The sequence below is a fragment of the Xylaria bambusicola genome (genome assembly GCF_022495145.1).
Source record: "Xylaria bambusicola strain CBS 139988 unplaced genomic scaffold F5B22scaffold_5, whole genome shotgun sequence".
NCBI classification, from domain to species: domain Eukaryota; kingdom Fungi; phylum Ascomycota; class Sordariomycetes; order Xylariales; family Xylariaceae; genus Xylaria; species Xylaria bambusicola.
In genome coordinates, this window is record NW_025953558.1 from 1,110,493 (window position 1) to 1,136,593 (window position 26,101).

A 26,101-nucleotide genomic window follows, 5' to 3' on the forward strand; every position below is an offset into this window, starting at 1 on the left:
CGCACAAATCTGCCACAGCAATTTTTTGCTGCTGGCCGTGTTTGGGTAGGCGACCCAGTAAAAAATAACAAAAAACCAGCAACTGTGAAGCTCCATCCATCCCACCATCCCACCCAATCACGCCCGCCATCTTTGGTGTATCTGGTTCTGCATCTGCCTCTTCGGACCATTATCTCTCCTCTGTGGCTCTATAGTCGAGGTTTTGAGGCTCATCTCGTGGCCCGCCTTGCTTACCCGTGCTGCCTAGGCTTTCTCATTGATTGATCGACCGGTTTTGACCAAACAAACCCTCGACACAACCCTCCAGCCACTCTATCTTGAACCACTTCGGCGCCGAAACAAGTTCAGTATTATAACAAGCCCTCGGGCGCTCACGCCTTTCCAACTATACTGCTTGCCCAGCATGGCGCCCTCCTTCGATCACTTGCGCGACGCTGATGTCGACGAGGATGACTACGATGAGGATGAGATTGATATCTCCGATCTACGAGAGAAATACGAAGTCCAACTAGAGCAGGGCTATGATACCTTTATTGTCGTCGATGGCCTTCCCGAAGTCACCGAGGAGCAGAAGCCAAAGCTCGTCAAGTTCCTGTTAAAGAAGCTGACATCAGTCGGCAAGACCAAGGAGGACCTCATCTATATGCCCATGGGTGAGAATGGCAAGTCGCTCAGGTGCGTATATACATTGAAGCGCCGGATATGTAGAAATACCTTTCTGCGATGGGCTGCTGTGTTTCCCTGCGACTGACAATCCCTCCTCAGATTTGCTTTTGTAGAATTTTCATCGCCTGCTGAGGCTGCTGCCGCCGTTCGGCAGCTAGATATGGTACCTCTCGACAAGAAGCATACGCTAAGAGTCAACAAGATGACCGACATTGATCGGTACGGCCGAGAGGGGCGGGTGGACGAGCAATACACCCCCCCCAAGATCGAAGAATTTACTGAAAAGGAGCATTTGCGCTCCTTTTTGGCCGATCCTAGCGGTCGGGGTCGCGATCAAATCGCCATGTACAGGGGTGACTCCGTTGGCATTTTCTGGAACAGCGAGAAGGATAACCCAGAGACTATTGTTGACCGTCAACACTGGACTGAGAGCTTCATACAATGGTCTCCCCTCGGTAGCTACCTAGTATCTGTTCACCAACAGGGTGTTCAGCTCTGGGGTGGTGCTTCGTGGTCGCGTCAAAAGCGGTTTGCTCACCCCTTTGTCAACATGCTGGACTTCTCGCCCGGCGAGAAATACATAGTCACCTGGTCCAACAGGCCAATCTCTATTCCCGACGAAGGTCACCCTCAACTATCCCTGGACGAAGATGGCAAGAACTATGTTATTTGGGATGTGGACACCGCCAAACCTCTCAGATCCTTTTCCAACCTAGATATCCCCGCCGCTGCCGACGGTGCCAAGCCCCCGCCTAAATTCTGGCCAGCATTCAAATGGTCCGCTGATGAGAAGTACGTGGCTCGACTCACTCAGGGCCAATCTATCTCTGTCTATGAGCTACCTCGGATGAACCTATTAGATAAGACGACCATCAAGATAGACGGTGTCATGGATTTCGAGTGGGCGCCTGCGACACCCCGTAGGGAAGGCGTCAAGCAGTACGAGCAGCTGTTCTGCTACTGGACTCCTGAAATAGGCAGTAACCCAGCCAAGGTCGGATTGATGAGTATACCATCTAAACAGATCGTTCGTACGCTCAATCTCTTCAGCGTCACGGATGCCAAGCTTCACTGGCAATCCGACGCTACTTACCTCTCCGTCAAGGTTGATCGGCATTCCAAGTCGAAGAAATCACAGGCGACGACTCTCGAGATTTTCAGAATCAAAGAAAAGGGAGTGCCCGTTGAAGTGGTCGATACCATCAAAGACACAGTCATCAACTTTGCTTGGGAACCCAAGGGCGATCGGTTCGTCATCATCACAACGTCCGAACCTGCAGGGCCCACAGCGGTACCACCTAAGACTTCAGTCTCCTTCTTCTGCCCGGAGAAGGCTAAGGGTCAGACCGTGGGCAACTTCAAGCACCTGCGGACATTAGACAAGAAGAATAGCAACGCCATTTACTGGTCACCGCGGGGCAGGTTTGTCGTTGTCGCCACAGTGGCTAACGCGCAGAACTCGGATCTCGAGTTCTACGATCTCGACTTCGAAGGCGAAAAGCCTGAGAGTGACAAGGATTTGACCGCCAATCTGCAATTGATGAACACGGCTGATCACTACGGTCTCACCGATATCCAATGGGATCCTGCGGGCCGTTATGTCGCGTCATGGGCGTCAGCATGGAAGCACGCTGTGAGTTGACCTTGCCTTTTCATGGTTCATATTCAAGTTGATTATACACAGTCTCTCTTTTCCTTCCTGTATACTAACGGTACATTTTACAGATGGAAAACGGATATCACATCTATGACTTCCGAGGTGAACAACTACGAGAGGAGCCCGTGGAGAAGTTCCGGCAATTCGCTTGGCGACCCCGACCCCCTACGCTCCTGTCCAAGGAGGAACAGAAGCAGATCCGCAAGAACCTGCGCGAGTACTCGAAGCAATTCGAGCAAGAGGATGCCGAGCGTGGCGCGTCTGCCGACTTGGCGGTGGTCGAGGCGAGGAGGCGCCTGCTCGACGAATGGCTTGCATGGCGTGCTTCGGTGGACGCCGAGGTCGAGGAAGAGAGACTCGACCGCGGCCTCCCCGTCAATCCCGTGGAAGGTCTCATCCCGCAGGCGGATAGCGAGGAAGAGCAGCAGGTTATCGAAGAGATTGTGGAGGAGGTCATTGAGGAAACGGAAGAAATTGTGTCCTAGTATGGAACTCTACAGAAGACGAGAAGAAGGGAGAGCGGCGTTTTGTGTATGGCATATCAACTACTATAAACGACTAACTAGTATGGCAGCGGATGGTCTAACCACGGCATTCAAGACACATAGTGCGGGCATGCATTTCCATCTGAAACTAATTTGACGACGCAAGTGTCTCTTTTTCCGAGCCCCCATTGTGAAACCGGTGATGAGGGTGATACCTACCTGCCTATAACTGAAAACCTAGATACCATTTTCAAGATATCTATGCTGGAGGCCTGAAGGACGTGAGGATTCGCGGATCAGACGGCTAGTTAAGTAGTAGTCCCGTCCTATGTACCCAGGTACTCTATCTAGATATGTAGGGCTGGACATTCGTATGCCTACTTAGATATGTAGGTTCTGAAGATATCTATGTAAGTAGTAATAACTGTATGTTGTCAAGAAGAACCTCATTTTTCAGGTCTCTTATTCTTTGATCTTTTTATTATAGGATCGTTTCTAGAAGGATATACATGGTTTCTTGCATTCATATGTGTTGTGTGAAACCCTTTGGAGCTCCCCCTTTCAAGGCTACTCTCCTGTTAACGCAGGGTACCATTTACTATGTACTTACATGGGACGTGATGCTCTGTCGAGACTAATCCAGTAAGGCATCTATTTACTCATATGAACAAATTCATACCTCGGCAAGATGGCAAGATGCAGGGAAGTAGGACTTGTGCTACTTACTTCGTAGTAGACGCAGTTACTTCAAGTGTTGGTCATAGGTAAATTCCATACCATACCTACTCAAGAGCGAGGTCAGACAGAGACAGTAGGTAGGTGCCCACAGGCGCTATATTAAGCGCGGACTAAGAGCGAGGATTAAGGGCTAGACTAACTCACCTTGGAGGCTTTCCTACCCGGAATTCCCTGTAATTCCCTGGAATTACCAGTAAGAAGCAGGGGCTAGCTCTCAACTACCGCTCTTTTGGTGGTTACCGTCTATCGGTGTGTTGTATCTTCGCATCATCATGCGTTTTCCCAAGCAGGATTCCTTCCATGGATCGGCCCTGGCGTCTTGCCGTGATTCGCCCAGCCCGACCAGCTAATGGGCATCTAGTGTAAGTAGCTAATCCAATCTCGCTGACCATCGGTGATGGTTTCCTTTCCTCAGGCAGACTCCGGCTCCTTTGCTAAAGTTCCTTTCCTCTTGCTAGTCCGATCGAATCTATCTATCCTGACTTTTTGTTTCGTCATCGCCCTCCTTCGCTTGCCTTGTCTTCCTCATCGGTCATATTAGACCTGGTGGAAGTGTTCGCTCATTTACCATTCTTGCTTCGACTCATTCGTTTTTCCAACCCTTTTTTCTCTTCTTCCATCCGACTCATCATATACAACACACAGTCGCATGTACTACTACTGCTAGACTACTACCTAATAGGATTCATGCTGCGTGCCCCTGCGTCCGTTCGCTCACTCCCTCACTCACTCCCTCACTCACTGAATCAATCGCTCGCCCGCTCGCTCACCGGCTGCTCTCCCCTTACAAGTACCGAGATTACGGCATCATAGTGTAGAAACCGTGTATAACCAATCGCCTAATTCGACTCGAGCCCCGTGTAGCCCGACCCGAAGTTCATCCTTTCGCTAGACTGCACGTTTCATTCCCGCTTCGCCGCCTTCAAAGCCCCCTTTAACGCGCGCTTGAAACAAACCCCGACGCTTGCCGCCCTCGACCTAAATCCACAGGAACAGCAGCAGCAGCAGCAGTAATCAGTAATACGGTATATACGATACCTACTTGACCACAGCAATTGACTGCATCTTAATCCTAATTATCCCGTCCGTCTATCGTCGAGACGGGCAGAATCAATCACCTGTCCTTGCATCGGTCCCTCATTTGGTCCTCTTCCCGTTGCTTGATCAACTCCGGGGGCCAAGATTTCACCCAAAGCCCTCCAACCCGGGTTTCACACCGCCTGTAACCTGCATCCTCCATCGCCAGCCTCTATCCGGCTTTCACGGGCCCTGCCAAGCTCAGCCAGGCTTGCCAGGATCTTGAGACAACTACCATCTTAAACCCCGGTCACCAGTGCCTTGTCTTATTTCTAGTACATTGCTAGCTCGAAGCTTGAGAATCTCGTCCCGTCTCGATTGGGAAACGTTAAATCCACCAAGGAGCCACGCCATTCATTCTATTTCCGTCGAAACGTACCTCTTCCTGCCCCTTGCGTGTCTGGACTCGTCTCTGGGGGAGGAAAGGGACGAAACAACTTTGATTATTGGATGTTTGGTTGTTTGCTCGCCTTTGCCGAGAATACCACGGCAACAGGCCAGCCTTAAATATCGACAGTGCAAAGCGCCTCTCTCTCGCCCAATCATTGCTAGTCGAGCATTCCATCACCACAATTATTACACCAAGTCGTCCCGTGCCGGACACGGCTAACGCCAACTAGATCATGATCTACAGCGGCACCACCGACGAGCTCGCCATCTCTCGGCCTGGTTCCCCGCCTGGTATGTCTTCATCGAGGTCATCCAAGGCATCGTCTCTCCATTCTTTCACCTCGGAAATCGGCGATGATGTAGGCGCTGGCGTCGGCCACTTCGAGGAGATCGGCCTCGAAGATGATGCCACCTCAAACGACCCACGCCATTATCATGACTCCCACTCTCGATCCAGTCCCAACCCAAATCCCTACATGTCCACATTCACCTCCGATCTACGGGCTGCTTCGGCGAAACATGTCGGCTCCAATGTCCATGTACAGACTCGTGAGCTCGCCCACCCGCGAATGCAACGCGACATAATCTCTCGCCCAAAGACGAGACCCGTAGCACCAGCTCTAGCTACCCAGTTCCGTGATACGAGCACACAGAGTCTCACTTTGAACGTCACACATCGACCTCGAATGCCCCATCGGGCTCTATCAGCTCGCTCCGCCTCCACGATAAGCACCGCCCGGCGTCATCGGAGCCCTAGCCCCAATGTGCCATCACACTCGCTCCCTCCACGCGACCCTAGTGGCGCTCCGAGACCGCGTAGGAGCAGTTGGCAATCGAACCGGGAAACTAAATCAATATCTGATGCGGAAAGGGCCTTTGATGACGACGATGGTGACGACGACATCCCTGACGGTTTCATTCTTGACAACGTACCGCTATCTCCACGGCCCCCGAGCGAGAGGTCCAGTAGTCGACCCGTTTCGGCATCCACATCACCCGATAGACAGCCCAAGGAACGTGTGCGTAGTGTTGGGAATGGTACACCACCAGTCGCCGTCGATTCGGGATCCTTAAAATCCCCATCGTGGAGGTCTGAGCATTCTAGTGATTCACAGAGATCCACGCCTCTCTCTCCGATAAAAGGTCGGGCGAAAAGCTGGACTGCCGCGATTTCCGGTTTGAACGCTGAAGCCAAAGCACTTACCGAGAAGCTTGAGGAACACGCCGATGAATTGGAGAGGCAAGGCGTGCTACCATCGACCATTCGACCAGTACCAAAGCCCCGAGTCAAGTCAGCCCTTGCTGAACTACCCCCTCTTCGAAGGAGTAATATCATGATTGATCCGTTGCCGATATCCAAAGAAAAGGAGGCCGTGCTGTCCCGGACGAGACCATCGTGGTTACCACCCAAGGATCCCGCCGAGGAGAAGAAACATTTGAAAGAATACCAGAAAATGATGGCAAGCAGCATCGAAGCTGATAAGAAAAGAGAAGCCGCCCGTCGAGACAAGGAAAAGAATGAAGCCAGGACTACTAGTGATCGAATGCACATTTGGGAGGAAGATATACTGAAGAGGTGGGATGTTGCTATCCAGGAAGAACGGACAAAGGCCTTGTGGTGGAAAGGAATCCCTCCTCGAAGTCGTGGTGCGGTCTGGTCTCGCGCCATTGGGAACGCGCTGGGACTGACACCCACTTCATTTCAGGCTGCCTTGTCCAGAGCTTCTGAAGTCGAGGGGCGAGCGGAGAAGGGAAATAGCACAGTAGATGACGAACAAAAAATGGCTTGGTTTGCAAAGATGCGAGCAGATGTCGAAGAGAGAACTTGGACAGACCTTAAGATCTTTCAAGCTGGTGCTCCCTTGCACCAAAGCGTAATCGATGTGCTCCGCGCGTATGCCATGTACAGGAGTGATATCGGTTACGTTACCGGGTGTCACGTAAGTTCTTTTTGCCTCTTTATTCCCCCCTTACCTGCTCGACGTTCTCAACTACCCCCAGGCTCCAGTTGTATTGACATTCTGCAGACTATTGCCGCGCTTTTGCTTCTCAACCTCGACTCGCCCGCTACCACGTTCATCGCTTTAGCGAACGTTCTCAATCGATCACTTCCGTTGTCTTTCCAGTCGCACGACCATGGAGCTCAATCATCAGTGTACCAGCTCGTCCATCGGACACTGGCCGCGAAATCACCGCAGCTTTATAAACACCTCTTCAACGATATTAGCCAGGAATTTTCGGATGCATGCCTGAATGAGACGTTTACGACGCTGTTCACGAAACATCTGAGCCTCGATGATTGTACGAGATTATGGGACGTCTACATCTTCGAGGGAGATGGCGTGTTGATAAGTGCTGCCGTGGCGTTGCTCTTGGAATGCGAGATGACAATTCTAAGTACGCGGTCTGTGGAAGAGTGTGCGAACGTCCTTCAGGCGCATGCGAAGCGGATACCGCCAGCAGCCCAAGACGAGGATGTGTTCATTAGGCGTGTGCGGGATATGAGGTCATGATGAGACTGGACTGGACCAAAATTAGTGAACGACACGAACCTTATGAATCTCGATGAACGACTTTTAAAACAGGGAAGGATACTCAACTACTACTGCTAGTAAAGGAGTACGAGGGAAATGGTGCTGTAGAGGACGCTCGAAAGCACATCAGCACATTGATCGGCTCTTTACTTAGAGTTGGAAGAGAGCCTTATTCTAATGTATACTACTTATTTAAAGCCTACATTTCAAGAATATATATTCCGAGCTTAAGCTAAGCTAAGCTAAGTTACTTATCTTATTTGGGGAAGACGAGCTTGGTTAGCAAGCAGGCCTGGTATACGATGTCCGATATATTATTGTTATATGTAAGTATGTTAGCTAGCTAGCTGAGTTCTTAGTTGCTTGCTCGTGGCGTTAAGGAACGGCTCTTATAAAGGATTTTGTGACTGAATGTGATGATATATGTCTAATCGTACTGGGGTATGTAGTGTAGTGTATTATTGTAGTGGGATTGTTGTGCATGTTGAAATCTATTGGCCGGATGAGTAATGGTTTGTATGATGGCCTGTGTATTAAGAAGCTAGATTATAGATCCAAGATAATTTGTCCCTAGCAATTGCTTCACCACGTTAAAATAACGAGATTTGCGTGATGCGCTCTGGGTTTATTGAGGGATGTTTTACCCCGAATGTTCAACTGTGCGTGAGCGCTTGTGTGTGTGTGTTGGGGTAAGGTGTAAAGGAGGTAAAAGGGGAGGGGGGAGACAGACAGAGAGAGAGTAAATTGCAGCAGTTCGTCAAGAGTTACACGTGTGATCCCCAGAGTTTATGTTACTATGCGGTCTCTACTATAAGGTGAAGGAAGGTCTTATATATAGTTTCCAGTTCTGACCCAGTTCAGTAATATGCGATGATTGTGTGGACAGATAGGGTACAGCAAGCAGTATTCATCGTATCACACTCTATAAGCGGAATAGCGTCTCTTTGATTTTTGTTTTGCTTTTCCCAGCAGCACGGCTACATAGTTGAAGATAGATTCAGGGCCGATGAAGGCTCAGCTGGTGCTTTTGTGGTGAGCACTGGGTGCTTTTTGATTGATGAAGCATACAGGAAGAGAACTATAATTAGGGAAAAGGGGCTTACTAGTGAATTTGGAGCTTCAAGGGGTATTTTTGCAATACTTTTTCAAATAATACAGGAGTTATACTAACCAACTAAATAGCATCTTTAAATGATACAAATTGAACCAATGCTTAAAAGGTAATCCAATACTGTCTTGTAAGTTCTACCTCGACCAAGGTATCACTACATGTGCAAACACCTAGGCGGTGTGTAAGTGTTGAAGGAAAATGGAAAAGGTTGTCGAACGGAGATGTTCGTTTTGCCTGAGGAGCCCTGGTTGCTCGCGAAACTCGAATATTGTCCATATGACCTATGAATGTTTACGCATTGAAGAATGCCTTCACAATTCTCAGAGCTCTGCTGTTCGGGTCCAAATCCAGATAATACCTCCAAGTACTTAGACCGACATGCACTGCGTTACAATAGGGGCTTGCAACTATGGGTGCCTCACGATCAGTGTGAGTTAGGAGGTATACGCCGACGCTGGCAGCAATACCCGTAAAGAAGGCCCCAAAGATACTAGCAGTCGCAGGACCAGCGATAGGTCCGATATCAACCCTTTTGAACAGCTCAGACCAGCTATAAGCTCCTCCAATATAATACCGCCAAGTGGCCAAGACGAAGGGCTGTATCGCAACTAGAGAAAGGATCACGAATAGAGCAACACTGCCTTGGCTTATCATGTGTTCCAGAAAATCCCAGTAGAAAGGCATGTTACCCAGAAGGGGCGCATCGGAGCACAGTCTCTGGGCCGAGCACTGCGCCGTGCCCGTCACCATGCTCTCAACACAGTCGTAGCCCTGGTATATACCCAACGTCTCGAGAGTGTACCTCCGACCGACAGCCAGTACGTGGATTGTGGCAGCCCATTGAGCCACGGTGAGAAGAGCGAGGACCCACGACAACACTCTTTTGAGGACTGGGGACCTGTCGAGCACACACGAATACGGATGGTAATGGATGATAGAGGCTAAGAGCCACGTTGCGGCCCACGCATATATCGACAACGTGGTGTTTGGGATCGGATTCTGGACGAACTCGATGTAGTCCACCCACCACCAAATGATTTCGCCTCCCGCGGTGGAAAGGAGCAGTACCCAATCGATAAGGCCGATCTCCCTAATACCACCCTTACATCCACGATCATCGGATCTGTACAAAGCCCAGTTCCGCTTCAAGAAGGCGAAGAGATATTTCAGCGTGAGGATGTTGACGTTGGTCCATATCCCGAAGGTCGTCAAGCCGATGACGCCGGGCCGCGCAGTGGATGGTATAACTGTGTATCCGTTGAAACAGCTCGCTGCCGTGCACCAGTCGAAATAAGTCCCGTTTACACCCCGCCACGCCGTGCTGATGGGGATGTATCCACGGCGAAGATAGTCTTGGTCAAGCGGGTATGATGTATGGCTGATTATATCCATGATGGCAGTGCAGTTCGCCGCGTCCGGAACCAACGAGGAGCATTCTTCAAACCGACTGTTTTTGTACAATGGGAATTCAGGGGCTTGAGACGAGAAGTTTGTGGTGTCTGTCGCGATGAACTTGATGATTAGAAAGATGTTCGCGGCTATACCGCCGAGAGACACGAGGAATGCCGCTGCGAAGAAGACGACGACGAAGACCCAGATACATGAGCCCCATCTCCGGTTGGGAAACCGGGGGTATTCGCATTCGGAACCGTAGTAGACGGGTCGATATGAGCCCATCTTGATACCGAAGCGTGCTTCTAGACGGATATGATGTGTTTGAATTGGAGGATTTGCTGGCTGTGGTTGTTTGTATATGTCTGAAAGATGATAGAACTTATCTTCGATGTTCAACAATTATCTCATGAGCAATACACCTGCGAGCAAGATAGGCTTTTATAAAGCAGCGGAGCAATAACATGTTTGCCATATGCATCTGAGTAGATGTAATGCGAAGGCTTATAAAATTCTAAAAGACGCGCTTCAAATAAATCGGTAATGTTGCAGATGGAACCATGGCGGTGTTGTTACAGGACGTAGTGCTCTTCGTGGCCTTCTTCGAAGTTCTACAATGGCATAGTGACACCGCCACAATGCTACCTTTGGTTACAATACTCCTGCATCAATGTCATCTGCATGTTTGACGGCCCGCGACGCTTCTCAGGGGGTATGTTGGTCATATCTAGTTGAGCAGCATGTCGATATTCTATGTCATCAGCGAATGAAATGAGAGTTATTTTTCTTGGCATTTGATTGTTCTGTTCTCCGTGGCTTGAGGTTGCGATCTATACAATATAAATAGTACTGAAATCTGCACTCTAGGTTCAAGTGCAGGGGTTGTAGGGCAAGGTATTGGTAAGCGCCGAGCTGAGACACTTGATGATACAATGTGAATTGGGACCGCCATTATGGTGTACGCCGAAAGCGAACGTTATGAACTGTTCCTGTATGCCAAGATAGTCGCTCGGTCCCGAGAGGCATGTGTATGTGTGTGCGGAATGTCTTGTCGTTAGAAAAGCTTGATTGAATGACATTACAGCACGCGTGTCGGCCAAACCGTCTGACAAAAACGTCGTGGGCGCTATCCAAATTCTCTTTGAGATGTTTGGCTTAGAGATATCCATCAGGGTGCGTATGAATCACAGTTATGATTGGAAGATGAATCTAGCTACGAGCTCAGCACAGCATCCCTAGCAAAAGTGGAATGTATTCGGGTCTAAAACTTTTCGTCGCATACTTTCGCTGAGTGGTGTTCTGACATTTTCGATTCGAGTACTTTCATATTCTGGGCGTTGATTGTTTATTACAAACAGCCTAGATATAATCTTACAGTAGGTCATCATTAGATAAGTAGGTATGTATCCAACGCCGACTTATTCATAGTATACAAAAGTTTGCTCAGAAAGGTCCTGCTGCGCCAAAATCAGTTCCTGTCCCGGCAACCCATAAGTCCTGATAATTGCTCGTTGCCCAGATCTTAGGATTCCCCGGGTTGGGTCTCGCGTGCTGCCTAGTCGTGCGCAGGAATTTCATCTTGTCGATGGAGATGGGCCCCCCTTTCACAAAGACATTCCTGAGCCACTTGATGCCATCGTCATCCATACCATACCTGGCTTCGAACTGGGGGCGTGCAGCATTCCACCACCGTTCGGCTTCGGCCTCAATGCTACCCAAGTGGTCGTCAATCCAGTAGCAGTACAGGTCACGCAGGCCGGCCGCAGGTTGCCCGGTGGCTCGCTGGGGCCTGCCCGGTTCGTCTGCCTCACTTCCCCATGTGTAAAGCTCGTCGAATTCGTGTAGTCTTTGCTCCATGAACTGCGAGGACGCCACAAACTTCGGCCAAATCCAGCTACTACGCATGTATGAGAAGACAGCTGCCGTGTGGCGATGTTTCTGCCTAGTTTTGAGGTTAGTATCGTCATTGGTCGAGGCTGGCATGTTGCCGTGAAAGAAGACCTCTTTGCGCCCGTTAATGCCGGCCCAGGTGAGTGCAAGTCCGCCTGGGTTGTGGTCACCACCCAGACCGTGCGTCATCTCGAAAAAGAGCGAGTTCTCAGTCCATTGACTATGTCTAAGTGCTGACCTCTGCCCACCGAGGCCACCAATGACGATATCGTTCACCCAGTCTTCTCCCGCGTTGGTGTAACCGGCGGGCATCGTACCATGGATCAACCACATCCAAAAAATTCCAAGAAGCTGAACTTCATAAATATGCTCGGCTGTGCACAGGTTTTAGTCTCTGAGCAAAAACGTGACCAGAAGAATAGTGACAACTTACTAACGTACTTAGACGGGTCTGTCTCGTCTATGTCAAGCTTCTCAATGGTTAACCCACATGTTTTGTCGCTACCCCTGAAGCCAAACCATTTATTGACTCCAGGTTGCTTGTGGGCAAGTCCACAGCGCTTATACGTGCCGCATGGAAGACCTATTGGCGGTCCCCCATGATAGGGCCATGACACCTCCTTGATTGTGCGTTTCTCGAGCCAGTGAGCCTCTCCCTCGGATTCAGCGATAGACAATGTCTTGTTGCCTAGAAACAGGAATTCGTTCTCTGAGTCGCGCTTATTCGATAAAGTCGCCTCGCATCTTTCACCTTTGGCTTCGGGGTCAAACCAACATGCTTCAGCCCGCTTGGTAAGTCCGGCTTCATCCTCGTCCTCGCATAGTGGACAGCTTGGGATCTCGCCAACATCAATTTCACCAGGACAGGCGAGGCCATCTATACGCGAAACGAGTGGGCCATATGACTTTGCTCTCTTATCTATGACATTATGCGGGCTTGAGCCGTCCTCAATTAGAGCGAGATCGGGCCCAGATCGAGCAGAGATTGGTATCGTGGCATTCGAATCAAGGAACTGTAACTTGGCATCTCGCTTTGTGAATAAATCTATACAAGATTGTTCGTTTTTGGTAGGGTAAATTTGCACATCGTCTACTCTGGTGATGGGGAACGGGGACTGGGGAAGTGCCCACTTGAAGGCATCCGGAGCATCAAGAGTCGCGTATAGGTCGGCACCAGCGTCAACCCCATAGCAGAAGGACGACTCGCTGCCAACTTTCAGCTCGGCGTGGAAGGTGACATGTCCATCGGCTACGAGATTGACGGCACAGCTGTCTAACTTAATGAAATCCTCGTTGAAATCAATGCCGAAGGTGATGGTCGGCTTAATGTGGGCGGTGAGATGACCGTCGAGGGATAATCCATAGTCAAACTTGGGATCAAGAACACTCTGAGTACCGTCTTTCTTTGGACTCTTGGAAGCCTCGGGGTCCCACTCGTCATTCGCAACAGGGTATGTTTGGCGTACGTCCCACTCAGCCAGTTTGACGCGACTTTCAAAGTTCACACCCAAGGTTGCTTGGCCTTCAAGTCTTCCGAAGAGTTTGAAATTGGGGCCGATGGTGACAATTCCGGGAACCGAGAATGCAGCACCGAATTTATCGGCCGAGAACATGAGAACATCTCCCGTATCAAAGAAGGCCGTAACGGCTGCGTCGATGATGAATTTAGCATTGGCCTCCCCTTTGGTTCGGAAGTATAGGTAGGAGTTGCTAAGATCTATAGGACTTCCCAGCGTGGCGATAAGGGTGAAGCCGTAGTTGACATCAATATCGATGTGTGTCTCAGCACGAACATCCAGCTTGGCGGCAAAATTTGGACAACTCAATCTCTGATCTATGATTTTGAGAATGAAGTCTTCGCTGTATGTATGACTGACATCGAGTCCACCTTGTACGCCATTGATGAGTCCCTTTAGCCAATCGACGATGTCGCTTCCGAACCATCTCTTGTGTAGCTCCTCCTGAGAAAGACCTCCAAAGTGGACGTCGTCGCGCCATTCTTCTTCTAGCCAACGGCGGTGGCTGCCTCCGAATTCTTCCAGGCTGCGTTTTCTGGATTTCTTGTGCGAGGCAGCTTTGTCGACAACGCGTTCCCAATATTTTTGCTCGTTGCTGAAATCAATCCTCATCTGGGTGTTGCCGAGGTCGCGGGGCACTCGCCTAAAGTCATAGTCAAATGTCAAATCGTAAATGGTGTTGACCACCTCAACACCACGTTTGACTAAATGATCAGGCAGCTTCGTATTCACGCTGGGTTTCATCTCTTTGACTACGGCATACTTCCCGGGACCGCAGCCCTCTGGCATCTCGACTATGGTTCCGGGGGCGCCGTGGCCAAGATGGATCTTGTTGCAGTTGGACGTTTCACTCAGGTCCGTACACATCATTCTCACTGTGTGCTCTCCCTCCGTAATGGCATCAAAGCAATCAAAGACCTCCCAATGTGAGCCATCACGCTTGTCCAAGGACACCTGTAACTCGTCTGGACTGGTAAGGACGACGAACCCAAAAGGCGCGTTCTTCGGATCCTCCGTGAATGGGATATTGTTGGTTCCACCATACGTTGGATCTACTTTGAGGGAGAAGTCGGTATCGGCTTCTTCCTCGGGTGGCGGGTTTTTGAAAAGGTAGTCAAGCGGAACGGGTAAGAACGGAGATTTCCCGTCGGGCGGATCGCAGCAGAATGTTCTCTTGCGGTCCTTAGAGCCGCAGTTTTCACCTTCGCCCTCATAGTCTGTGCTGAGAGCTACTTGCCAGCCCGTTTCGCAATGGTTATCGAAGCAATTGCCCGGCTTTCCATGCCAGGCACAGTTTTTCCAGCTCTCTTCCTTGCTGCAACAGAACTTCTTCTTCTTCTTCTTGCTGCAACCGCCGTATTTCCATGTCAGCTCGTTCTCGGTGTCAGCATCGCAGCTCCCGTCACAATCTGTCCAACGACAATCAGGAACCTGACCTTCGGCTTCACAGCAATAGAACTTGCGTCCATCCAGGCACTTCCCATAGTCGCCATACAGAGAGGACTGAAGGGCTACCTCGCCGGGATGACATTGGCCGTTACACCATGGGTACCCTCCCCTATAGTGACTAAAAGAGAGCAACGCAGTTAGTACAAAGGCATCAATCTGAGTTGGGATGTGGCGTTCAAAGCTCACCATTTGTCAGGGTCTGGCGCCGAAGCAAATGGACAGCACAGCGTGTGTACTTTATATTCTCCAGTCCAGAAGTTCTCGTCACTACACTGCGTAGTCTTGACTGGGATTTCACCAGTCTTACAACCAGTCGTCCCACAATCGGTAACACGACAATGGCCTTCACCGGCTTGTTCCCAAGTATTGGCCATCGACTCATCGGCTGCTATATTACCGAGTTTTTCGGGGTATATGACAGCTTCAAGAGCGTCAAGCTGTCTCGTGTCCAGGTCAATAGCCCAAATCAACAGACCGCCGAGGCCAACACCATTAGCGAACGAGATCTTTTGCTGGATCGTGTCGAAATCATCAAAAGATACCCACTACAAATAGAAAGAGTTAGTAATCTTGAGAGGAAGTCTAGAGGACTCAAAGTAAGTCACAACACGCATACCTGATCGCCACCCCATGTGATCCACTTCACGGCGTGTTCTTCATCATAGTAGGGTGTCAAGTTGTGTTCATCTATGATGTCCATAATCTCCGCATACGACAAGGTACCCGAGTTGTCAGTACATGGCCCAGGCGCAGCACCGCCTTTGAAACTACACCCAGGCTGGTAACATGAAGGATCCGAGAGCTGAAATGACCGACCATAGAAGCCTAGCCCCAAGTTCACCTTGCCGGCCTTCACCTCGTTACGCCATAATAGATTCAGGGCGTTCTCTATCTCAGTGAGATTGGTATGAGCCAAGACCTGGGCACCAATGGGATTGTTAGCATCCCAGATTCCGTGCAAGTCGTAAGCCATGAGGTTGACAAAGTCTGCGGCCTCGGAACTCCCCTTGATATCAAAATGCCGTAGATACCAATAACTAGTGGGTGCCGTAAAAGACACCTCGTATTTGCCTGAAAATGCGTCGCGCATTTCCTCGAGGAGCTTGGTGAAGTTCTCGCCGTCATTTTTGTGGCCGCCACGGTCTGACGCACCGGGGTATTCCCAATCAAGGTCTACACCGTCAAAGCCAAAGCGCTTCATGAACTTCGTAAGCTGGTCTATGAAGCGACTGCGCTTTTCCTTTGATGAGGACAAGTCACTAAAGACTGGTTGCCAGATGGTGCCGTTATCGTTGAACGTCCAACCACCCAGAGCGATGGTCACTTTGACTGCCGGGTTTCTCCTCTTGAGACTGGCAAATTCTTTCAAAGTGTCTTCACTGAGAGTTTGGTCTCCGCCATCTTGAATAGGGATGATATCGTACGTATCTGGGCGGATGTAACCGAACGAATAGAAAATGTGTGTCAAGCTGCCAACCGGGATGTCCTGCATGCTCATACCAATACATTTCTTCTTGTAGTTCCATGCCTCGTAGTAGCCGATGACGCGCTTCTGGACATTGCCTCCAGAAGCACCGCTACCAGGCTGGTCGCAGTTGCTTTGACAGCTGGTCTCGTCGTCATCAGTCTTCTCGCAGAATTCCTGCGTCGTGCCACAGAAACCGTGCTGGCTGCAGCATACATTGAGCGGGCATGTTTTCTTTGGAGGGTCTGAATAGCGACCGCATTCAGCATGAGCATCACAATTGCTCCAGCAATCATCGTTCGGAGACGTGCCGGTGGTACCGCAGTACTTCGGTCCGTAGCCACAGAAGCCACCTTTGCCGCAACAGGCACCGTTACTACACGGCTTGTTTTCGCCGCAGGCGTAGGGGTCTTCTGCCTGGCGGGCTGCGAGGCTTGATCCTAACATAGGATTGGGGGTTATCCCTGAGAACGCCAGGTATTCATCTGTCTGACAGATGCCATCGCTGGGTCGGATCTTCGCAACGACATCTTCCTGTCGACTGAATAAGGTAGGAATCGGGACACAGATAGGCTGTTGTCCGATATCACGAGCATCAGGCAGCTGCTTGTGCTCCAAATCTAAGGGGAAAGCAAGAGTCGTGATAGGTAGTAAAGTGTACAGGAGTAATAAGGAGCTTATGAACATCATCGTGGCAAGAAGTCACGACCCAGTTGTTCCCTGAACATGGAACAACTTGAGGCTCTGTGGCTACCGACTTCAGTTCTTGTAAGGAGCACTGTTGATCATAGAGACTGGCGTCGTGAGATAATTGTAGGTCGACGCCTTATACATCAGATCCAAGGGGACTTTCGTGTGAGATCACGAGCCTCGAGTCTATACAACGCCATCATCGCCAGCCAAGGGGTGATATCAGCAGTCCTACACCCTGCCGAGGATGCAAATTTCCACAACATCGTTCTAGACATTGCTTGAGGATGAGTGGTAAACTTGGCGAGCTATATTTGGAGGCATAGGAAACTACGCGACGACTCTTGATCATGCGCATATGGTAGCCGACACAATGAAAACTCGCGATGGTAACCTCACCAGAGCTTATGAATGCTGTTCAGCTGGCGACACTAACGCAATCTCACACGGCGTATCACGCATCCCCTGGGGCTAGTGTAGGCCACGAGGATCTAGCGGGATCGGAACTTCGCGACTGTCGATGATTGGTTTCCAACAGCGAGGATGAGCGGCGATGCGCGATGATACCACAAACAACCCTATATGTAGACAGGGGAAAGAGACAAGATCTACCGTCAATGCATTGGTGGCATGCAGGTACGGCGCAGATACGGCGTAAAGGCGGGGAAATGGGTCAGGGGGCGATATCGAGCAACACCGGGCCCTGTACTAGATGCTTAGATGGTCAGCCCTATAAGGCTGGGCACGTTCTGTTAGCGAGCGACCTGAACGACCCAAAACATACCAACACGCAAGTAAGCTGACTGATGGCGCGCTTGTGCTTAATGTGCTTGATGTGCTCAAGCGCCAAGCGCCAAGCTGTTGACCCGAGCACTTGTGAAATCCAAAACCATGGGTCACAGGGCTCTTGTGAGATTTTAATGAGCTAAGAGGCAATCGGGAGTGGCATGTGGTCGTATGAGCGGAAATTGGACAATGAAAAAGAAAGATAACGGGCTCAGCGCCAAGCGAATGGAATTAGAGTCAAAAGGACTCGGCCAATGGTGATGTCTAAGCATTGATGGTGCCGTTTGGATGCCTAGGGATCAAAAGTCCAGAGTCCGTCGTGTCCCAATGACATATTCAAGATGCCCGGCTGTCCCCTAGACTATCAATCAACTGGGACTTGTGTTCTCTCTGTGCGGTCTCTATTTTGTGTGACGTGATATACGTCTCGCCTTCGAGCTTCTATCGCGGCTATGTCTTCGAACTCGTTCAAAGCGGCCATCCTGCGACTGGTAGTTGCGGCTCACATACGAGATGCTCTTGGTTACCAGTTCATCAGACAAGATACCCTTCCATCTGAAAACCTATCTGACAAGTGTGTCGGTGCTCTCACAACCGACCTCACATCTTGCCCGCAGCAGGTCAGTGCCTTTTTCACAGGAGACTGGTTTGAGTCAGATTCACTGGAAGAAGCCTGCACTTCGGCGTGCGCAGTCGACCTAAGCCAGTATGTTGTCAAAGCTGGTAGTGCCTGTGGCCCAGAGGACACATACGAAATTTCCAGTGTGAATAAAGCTCCGGTCTCCTTTATACCAACCCTGTTGCAATACCATTTCAACAAGACATGCATCCAGGATGAGGGTCGCTGGTGCCATGTTGTTGCGCATGAGATGTCTATCGGAATGGCTGAGTCTACGCCTATGATGAGGACCAACATGAGCACCATTGTCAGTAAGTGCCAAGTTTGCTCTCCAGACATCTCAGCTAGCAAGACTAACGATGTAGGACGGCAATCTTCGCCCGACATGTGCGACAACTGTGTCATCAAGGCCTATCAATTCCAAGCGGGATCGCCCATCAATGGTGGTTACGCTCTTCAATCGAATTACAGCAGTTTGACTGAGAGCTGCTCCAAGACTAGCTTTCCTCTAGAAAGCTCGACCACGCTGTTTCCCGAGTGCGTACCTAGTACCCCTTATGTGAATGAGCACCATGGAGACTGAAACTACCCACTAGGCCTACGATTACCGATACACCTGCCGAGTGTACCGGTTCGACCTACAGCCTCAAGTCTGGCGACACATGCCAATCGGTGTCTCGATCTCAGGGCGTCAGTACAGCCTGGTTATTAGCCGACAACGGCCTTTCAGCTTTCTGTATAGATTTCCCACAAAGTGGCGATCTGTGTATTCAGAATAAATGCGAAACGTATACTGTTCGGGCCAATGATACTTGTGTGTCTATTGCCAAGGCTCATAGTATCAGTCAAGTTCAGCTATACACTTGTGAGATATAACCACGTCTTCACGCAGAGTATAGGGCTGAAAGGTGCTAACTCACGCTCATTCATTCCAGGGAACCCTGTTTTGGATACGCTGTGCAGGAGTATCGACAAGTCCGTTGGTGACTCGATCTGCGTCACCCCACCAGGCGACGACGAGTACAATCCAGCACCGGCACCAACTACTTCAACGCCCGCCCCAAGTGCCACAGCAGCGCCAGTGCCAGATGATATCGCCCAGGGCACTACGAAGAACTGCTCCAATTACTACCAGGTCCAACCAGATGAGTACTGTAATTTGCTCATCGTAAAGTTTAGCATTAGCCTCGAAGATTTCCTATTCCTCAACCAGGGCGTCAACGCGAACTGCACCAACTTGTTTGCCTTCGAGAGCTACTGTGTCGCACCTTTAGGCCCCATTAACCAGTATCCAGGCCACCCAGATTACATCCCTCCTGGGTCGACTATCTCAGACATGCCGTATAGTAACCTCCCCAAGGCCACCTTCACTGCACCCGCTATAACAGGTCTGCCGACGGCTGCTCCTCTTGCCAAGGGAACACGAACAGACTGTTTTATCTACATCAACGGGGAGGACTTGACTGTTGATATGTATTATTGGCCGAATCACTCGGCGTGTGAGGTTCTTGCCGGCGGATGGGGCATTAAGCTCGAGCAACTCGCGAATTGGTAAGAATGACACTCAAGTTCATGACTGCTTGTCTCAGCAATAAAAAGCTCACATATTGATTAGGAATCCTTCGCTCATGACTAACTCGAGTGACTGTGCCCCAGACGTCAATTTTCGATATTGTATGGCGGCATACGATTCTGCAACAATAACGGCAATTCCATTGCCGCAAGAGACAGAGGAATCTGGATATCCCATCAGAGTAGGTTATCTATCAATATACCCTGTATCCGGAAAGGTTGCGTGAGGACTTGCTGACAACCATCAAGGAGGGCGCCACAAAAGACTGTGTCGAGTACGAAGCCATAGTTGCACCAATGACATGCGAGACGTTCCTCAAGAGAAACCACATTACCATCGCCCAGTTCTACAAATGGTATGTAGGAACTCGTAACCATTTGTCGTATGCCTCGGTGTGTTCTGACATACTTCTACTCCAGGAATCCGGCAGTCGGTGAAGATTGCAGAAATCTCTGGCTAGGTAAGATAAGGCATCCCCTGCCCTCTGCCACATCGTCGATAGCTGATGTCCGGATTTCATGATCCAGATTACCGGTACTGCGTTAGCATCGACGAGGTACCGGCTGGGGGCGAGCCATCCACATCGGCAGAGCCGACATCAACCTCGTCGCCTTCGCCTACCTCGACGAACCCAGGACCGCCTGGGCCGACATTCCCGGGAAGCCCAGAAAACTGTAACAAGTGGCATGTTGTGGACAGTGAGTACCAAAGATTCCTAGCAACTCAGAATTCTAGACTCCAAATCTGGAACGTGCCCTCGGCGCATGTAGTCGCCGTTTTCGCTAACCTCGTGGTGTTCATCTACAGAGGGCGACGGCTGTGATACAGTACCGAAACAATACGGTATCACCCTGGAGCAGTTCTTGAAGTGGTAAGTCCTCAGCACCCACAAATTCGCGGCTCGTTCGAGAAGGGCGCAATACTGACATAGGGAGCGCAGGAACCCGGCCGTCATGGACGATTGCAGGACGAATTTCTGGCTTGGCAATGCCTATTGTGTTGGGGTATCATCCTGAGTTGAGTCACAGGTATCAATGACCTTGGCGAGCTGTAAACTTCGTTTGTAGGATAGCGCATGAGGCAGTTTATGCGAACACATTAACCGATTTGAATTGATACGATTCTTGCATTCCTAGTTTTGTTGACGGATGAACGGGTGGATTTTTGCTGCATCAGCAGGAGAAAAGTGAGCGCACCATGATGTGAGGGAACGGGTAGGTAGGTAGGTAGGCGAGTACCTAGGTACCGTAGCATAGGTACGTACCGGAGTAGAGCACTGTAGAGATATTTTTAGTGCCCCCAGTGGGGGGCCCTTAGGCCAGTGGTTTAGCGGGGCACTCAGGCCGACAGCTACCTATACTTGGCACCTGGGCGCAGGTAGGTACCTACTTAAGTACGGTACTTTAGATGAGATGCCCCCAATCCTATCCAACCACCGCACTCTTCCATTTATATTTCTTATATAATCCCTTCAAAGGGATGGGAATCATCTATCGAATAGTCAAGGTTAGAGGAACATATTATTTGTTTTCCAAAATCTAGAGGCCGAGCAACAGATTTCAGCATGGCGGGACCCACGCGAGGCGGATCAGGGTTGATGGGTCGGATTTATATGATCAAGACCCATGTCATCCCCTATGAAGACCACAAGAACTCTCGAGCACTGATGGTTTTTCAAGGCAGGGAAAGCTGTCCACTCCCGCCTCTCTACAGTGTCGCTATTTACTTCACTCACCCCAACGCGTCGCCTGAAACTGTAAGCCCTGAGGAGTTGCTAGATGCCATACAGCGCGACACCCCTCTCGAATCACGTCGCATTCGACTGGATCTATTCTTCTTACCCTCAGCTACAAGCACTGAGCAAGAACGATGTATTACACACTACCGAGCTGAGAAACTCGCTCGAGGAGACTACACGCGGCAAATCCCAGATCTTGAGAATCCAGAAGAAATAGTACGGAGCGGCGAAGGCTTGGGCCTGCCCGGATTCGTACCAAGTTACATGAATGATCCTAGCTGCGACTTTTATCATGGACTCCTCTACATATGTCGGGACCGAAATTGGCGCCAGGGTAGCCAGATGATGGATCAAGTCCTCTTTGACCCCATAGACCAGGAGCGATATGCCGAGCTGGTTGAGGGGTTGGACGAACCGGAGACTCTGGCTCCTTCCTATAGATGCCAGCAAATGATTCAGAGAAGCAAGGGGGATGATTCCCTTACACGGCTAGATTTGGTTGGTTTGAGTATTTTCGAAATAGCAAACCTAAAGATGGAGAATGTGACAACACCAGCGTGGGAGGAAGCTGTATCACGGGGTTGGAATTCTTGGTAAATAGACACAGGACGTAGTAATAGTTTTCATGAAGGCAATTGAAAAGGCTTAGGAACACGAAAAAAAGGAAACGTTCATAAATGAGGTTACTCTAGCCGCTTCAACTACTGTTATCGTGGTCTCTATATATTGCATTCTCCCATGATGATACGTCATACGTGAACTAGTTTCGCGACAGGTATTGACCCTCGGTAAATTCGCGTCCGTTACGGACCGTCTCGAAAGTTGTTGGAAATGGCTCTCCATCTGAACTACACCCCCGAAGAGCTCATTTCTTGTAAACGCGCATAATTTTGATGTCGTTACTTGATAGATCGGCTGTCGGAACGCTGTGAAGCAGATCTCAGTCTTCGCTTTATAGGCGGCGAATATGATTCCTCTTCACTATCCTCTTCACTATCCTCTTCACTATCATACTGAATCCCTGCTGCATAATGATTGGCAGGCACCTTCAATTCATCATTAGTTGTTTCAATCCGGATATAAATTTTTGATTAGCTCACCGTTGGTTGCGGTATTGGCACTCCGTGAAATGAGAAGTTTGCTACGTCTTCGTTCTGCTGTTGTTTTTGGGATTCGGCGTATTCATAGTGCTTCCTCTTGTTTCTAGCCGTCCGAGCCCGGGGCGGCGCTACTCGTTTGCGCTTCTCTGCCTTTATATCGTTCAGTTCGGATTGGTCCTCTGGCTGCTGTGGAGCGTGTATGAGCTCCTCCTCATTGAGCTTCCGGTACTTCCAGTCTAGCTTGTTGTGGTTACCTGCAAGAATGTGTGCGAACCAGAGGGCTAGGTTCACAGTCAATTCTTTATAATCATGATGGTAATTGTCACAGCCATTCGCCCATGGAATTGAAACAAATTCCATTAAACCATCTTCCTTCACCCTTTCGAGAAGCTGATCCAAACTTGAGGGATCATAATCGATAGACACTGAACGCCGTTAGAGACAAGAGTATGACAGAACATGCAGGGAATAGCCTTACTTCTATGGTTTCCTCGAGGCCTGATTCTGAAAATGAAGGCCTCTGATGTCGTAAGTATGCAACCGTACCGGCATCCATAGTCAATGCAGTAGGTATAGGCTTGACGGATTGGCGCAATGTTATTGTCAACGAGAAGCTCGATTTCTTGAAGCCATTCTCCTGTGTCCTTATGCGTGAATTTACCTTCACGCAACTTCTTGCTATTCCAGTTAGCAGCTGGCTTGTACTCCTTTGGGAATCTTTCTTGCGGCTTCTTTAGTAACACTTCCCCCAGTGACACAGAACCTCCATCTGGCTGTCTAGATCGTTTGGATCTCTCTCTAATGCTCTTTTGAGCCTTCTTGGCCTTTTCTGCCCGCAGACTGCTTGATAGGGTTTTCCCTGTCTTCTCCCGCCACAGACACGGATGCAAGACATCCTGGACGGCCCTGAGCGAGGCAAGCACAATTGTGTGGTTCCATTTATTGAACAGACTACGCGTGGCAGGTTCCCCTTTCCCTATTCTTAGATCAACTTCAGCGTCCAAATGCGGGTAATGTGGAAGATTGCGCCGCTTTTTCTGCACTTCTTCCATAAGCTTGCCTCCATATATGGTCTCTATTAATGTGTAGTCAAACTCATCCCACTGTTTGACTGCCTTGGGGCAGTAATAATCAAGTCGCGATCCGTTTCGTCCGCCCATTCCATCGACAGGCGTAATCAAGGGGTTTTTTGCCGTCAGGAATTCCAATACGGACTGCGCTCTTCTTCGATTCTCCATGGTAGAACCCGGTTGATGATTAGAGTAAAAGAGGGCGGTAATGGAGTTTTCGGGGGAACCTAGAGTACCCCTCACATGGACCAAGTCTTAAGCGATTTGTTTGCCTCCTACATGGCTGGCTGATAGGGTTTCTGCGCATTTCAAATCCCGAAGATATGCACGCCCTTACTTCGTGACACGTTCTGGGCAAATCAGGCACGTAGGCTTTGCTTATTTCACGAATCTATTGGTCTATGAACATACGTGGTGACATCAATTTAATGACACACTGATCTGTCAGATGACCTACTTTCGGAAGATAAGAATGTGCAATTCCTCCTCATATATGCAGTTTGGAGTTTCGCCTTACGATCTTCCACAGTCAATGGAGTCATAACTAGAATTTCTAGTTGTTACTACGCAGATCAAGCATGCCCAGACGCCGAGGCTTGACTTCTCGCGCTGACCCTCCCCCGCTTCCCCCTGGCGGGGGCCCACAGCTCAATCCATTCAATCGGGATCCCAGCGACACAATCAAATGGATCCGAAGACTTGATGTGGACCGTGAAGAAAACGACGGATACGTTTTTCACGTGGCAATTGGATCTAAAGAGTATGCCTTGAAAATTGTAAGTGAGAATTGAACAATAATAGAAGATTCCCTTCAGTAACACGTGTATTAGTTCAAATTTAGCCACCCCTTACTCAATCGTTTCTATCGGGACTTGTGCCTACAGAGCCCATTACCCTTGAAAGAGGGAATTTGGTATACAGATCCGTTTTATGCAGAATGTCGCGCTTACGGGAGGATACAAGAAGGATTTGAGTCACGTCTGGTCACAGAGCAGACGGCAGTGAAGTGCTACGGATACTTGCTGTTGGACGAGGATGACTCTCGCTGGTTGAAAAAAGAAGGCATTGATCTGGACCAACATCTGCTAGACCCTGAGCTGTGCGAAGCTCTTGGCGGAGATACTAGAGTTCGAGCAATCGTCAAGGAATTTGAAAAAAGCCCCTTCAAGATTCATGCTAGGAATATCAGAAGAGCTTGGAGAAGTGTATGCCTACTCAACAACTGTTTGGAGCTCTATAACATGGATATCAAGGCAGAAAATTTCATTGGCTATAGACTAGTGGACTTTGGTTCATCTTGGACCGAGCCACACAAACTTCTAGATTTCCTAGAAGGAAAGAGGGAGAATACGGCTAAAGCCTTTAGGTTGAAGGATACAGTCAACTTCAAGAATATGATTGAAGAAGAAAATATTCAGACGCGGCTCAAGGTCTTAGCAAAGTCGGAACATCAATTACGAAGCAAAGGAAAGCCAGAGTGGGCAGATCGTGAACTGCCTAAGCGACGGAGAATTGCTTCTACATGAGGTCGTTAATGTATTGTGGCTTTATTTTCCTGATTTCACATACACATTGTACCAGATGAACTCATTCTAGTTCATTTCTATACAAGTCTACACATCCGTGATATGGCCATTCAAACCACATCGCGCTTACCTGTAATATCAGTCCAATCTGTCTGGGTCTGGAGCATCTCCTGGATAGGCATCGCGCACTACTTAGCTAGACTGATTATGCCCCCATTGCCCTTCGGAGCAGGTTCTTTCTAGTCATCAGCCCCGGACTATACACCTTCTCAGATATCGGCCAGGCTGCTATTGATCAATGGCAATTCTCTCACATCATCGGGTTTCCTACCAATACCTGCCGCCGGGTACATTTTCCTGACTGTTGTTGCAAATCCCGAAGCAAAATCTGTCACGGAGGTGTGAAGTCAATGGAATGGAACTAGCATTACCTTTAGAAGCGATTATTTGAAGTCTTTTTAGATAATCTAAAGTCTAAGTTCTATCCTGTAAGTGTACCCTGGGAGATCTCTTTATTAACAGACGATCTCTGTTGGAATTATGTCTCAGGCATGTACAAGTCGGCGGTTGAGTACAGCGACCCAAACGCACCTGTCTATATTAACGGAGATACCTTCCTACACTACTG

At 49.5% G+C, this 26,101-nt stretch overlaps 8 protein-coding genes across 8 annotated transcripts; 5 read left to right on the forward strand and 3 right to left on the reverse strand.

Annotated features, from left to right (window-relative positions):
- Positions 1 to 403: 403 nt before the first annotated feature.
- On the forward strand, positions 404 to 2,808 carry F5B22DRAFT_633987 (eukaryotic translation initiation factor 3; the record flags this gene model as incomplete). The annotated part of the gene is made up of 3 exons (XM_047976915.1): positions 404 to 675; positions 766 to 2,299; positions 2,392 to 2,808. 3 exons carry the CDS (start codon positions 404 to 406, stop codon positions 2,806 to 2,808), a joined length of 2,223 nt encoding a protein of 740 aa, XP_047834641.1.
- Positions 2,809 to 5,246: 2,438 nt separating this feature from the next.
- F5B22DRAFT_633988 (uncharacterized protein) lies at positions 5,247 to 7,526 on the forward strand (the record flags this gene model as incomplete). Its single annotated transcript, XM_047976916.1, has 2 exons — positions 5,247 to 6,953; positions 7,041 to 7,526. The coding sequence occupies 2 exons, from the start codon at positions 5,247 to 5,249 to the stop codon at positions 7,524 to 7,526; spliced, it is 2,193 nt and encodes a 730-aa protein (XP_047834642.1).
- A 1,147-nt stretch (positions 7,527 to 8,673) lies between these two features.
- F5B22DRAFT_592554 (uncharacterized protein) lies at positions 8,674 to 10,656 on the reverse strand. Its single transcript, XM_047973934.1, has one exon. The coding sequence runs from the start codon at positions 10,333 to 10,335 to the stop codon at positions 8,950 to 8,952; it is 1,386 nt and encodes a 461-aa protein (XP_047834643.1). The 5' UTR covers positions 10,336 to 10,656; the 3' UTR covers positions 8,674 to 8,949.
- Positions 10,657 to 11,312: 656 nt separating this feature from the next.
- F5B22DRAFT_423346 (glycosyl hydrolases family 18-domain-containing protein) lies at positions 11,313 to 17,160 on the reverse strand. The gene is made up of 4 exons (XM_047971661.1): positions 15,523 to 17,160; positions 15,093 to 15,451; positions 12,374 to 15,024; positions 11,313 to 12,314 (listed from the first exon to the last, which is right to left on the reverse strand). The coding sequence occupies exons 1-4, from the start codon at positions 17,059 to 17,061 to the stop codon at positions 11,494 to 11,496; spliced, it is 5,370 nt and encodes a 1,789-aa protein (XP_047834644.1). The 5' UTR covers positions 17,062 to 17,160; the 3' UTR covers positions 11,313 to 11,493.
- Positions 17,161 to 18,299: 1,139 nt separating this feature from the next.
- On the forward strand, positions 18,300 to 20,809 carry F5B22DRAFT_633991 (uncharacterized protein; the record flags this gene model as incomplete). Its single annotated transcript, XM_047976917.1, has 8 exons — positions 18,300 to 19,003; positions 19,063 to 19,331; positions 19,402 to 20,017; positions 20,082 to 20,220; positions 20,288 to 20,394; positions 20,459 to 20,499; positions 20,567 to 20,595; positions 20,759 to 20,809. 8 exons carry the CDS (start codon positions 18,300 to 18,302, stop codon positions 20,807 to 20,809), a joined length of 1,956 nt encoding a protein of 651 aa, XP_047834645.1.
- A 656-nt stretch (positions 20,810 to 21,465) lies between these two features.
- F5B22DRAFT_592578 (uncharacterized protein) lies at positions 21,466 to 22,457 on the forward strand. Its single transcript, XM_047973935.1, has one exon. The coding sequence runs from the start codon at positions 21,604 to 21,606 to the stop codon at positions 22,372 to 22,374; it is 771 nt and encodes a 256-aa protein (XP_047834646.1). The 5' UTR covers positions 21,466 to 21,603; the 3' UTR covers positions 22,375 to 22,457.
- Positions 22,458 to 22,525: 68 nt separating this feature from the next.
- Positions 22,526 to 24,170, reverse strand: F5B22DRAFT_423409 (uncharacterized protein). Its single transcript, XM_047971662.1, has 3 exons — positions 23,356 to 24,170; positions 22,878 to 23,302; positions 22,526 to 22,823 (listed from the first exon to the last, which is right to left on the reverse strand). Exons 1-3 carry the CDS (start codon positions 24,113 to 24,115, stop codon positions 22,677 to 22,679), a joined length of 1,332 nt encoding a protein of 443 aa, XP_047834647.1. The 5' UTR covers positions 24,116 to 24,170; the 3' UTR covers positions 22,526 to 22,676.
- A 71-nt stretch (positions 24,171 to 24,241) lies between these two features.
- On the forward strand, positions 24,242 to 25,914 carry F5B22DRAFT_592580 (kinetochore Sim4 complex subunit FTA2-domain-containing protein). The gene is made up of 2 exons (XM_047973936.1): positions 24,242 to 24,723; positions 24,778 to 25,914. Exons 1-2 carry the CDS (start codon positions 24,526 to 24,528, stop codon positions 25,471 to 25,473), a joined length of 894 nt encoding a protein of 297 aa, XP_047834648.1. The 5' UTR covers positions 24,242 to 24,525; the 3' UTR covers positions 25,474 to 25,914.
- The last annotated feature ends 187 nt before the right edge of the window (positions 25,915 to 26,101 follow it).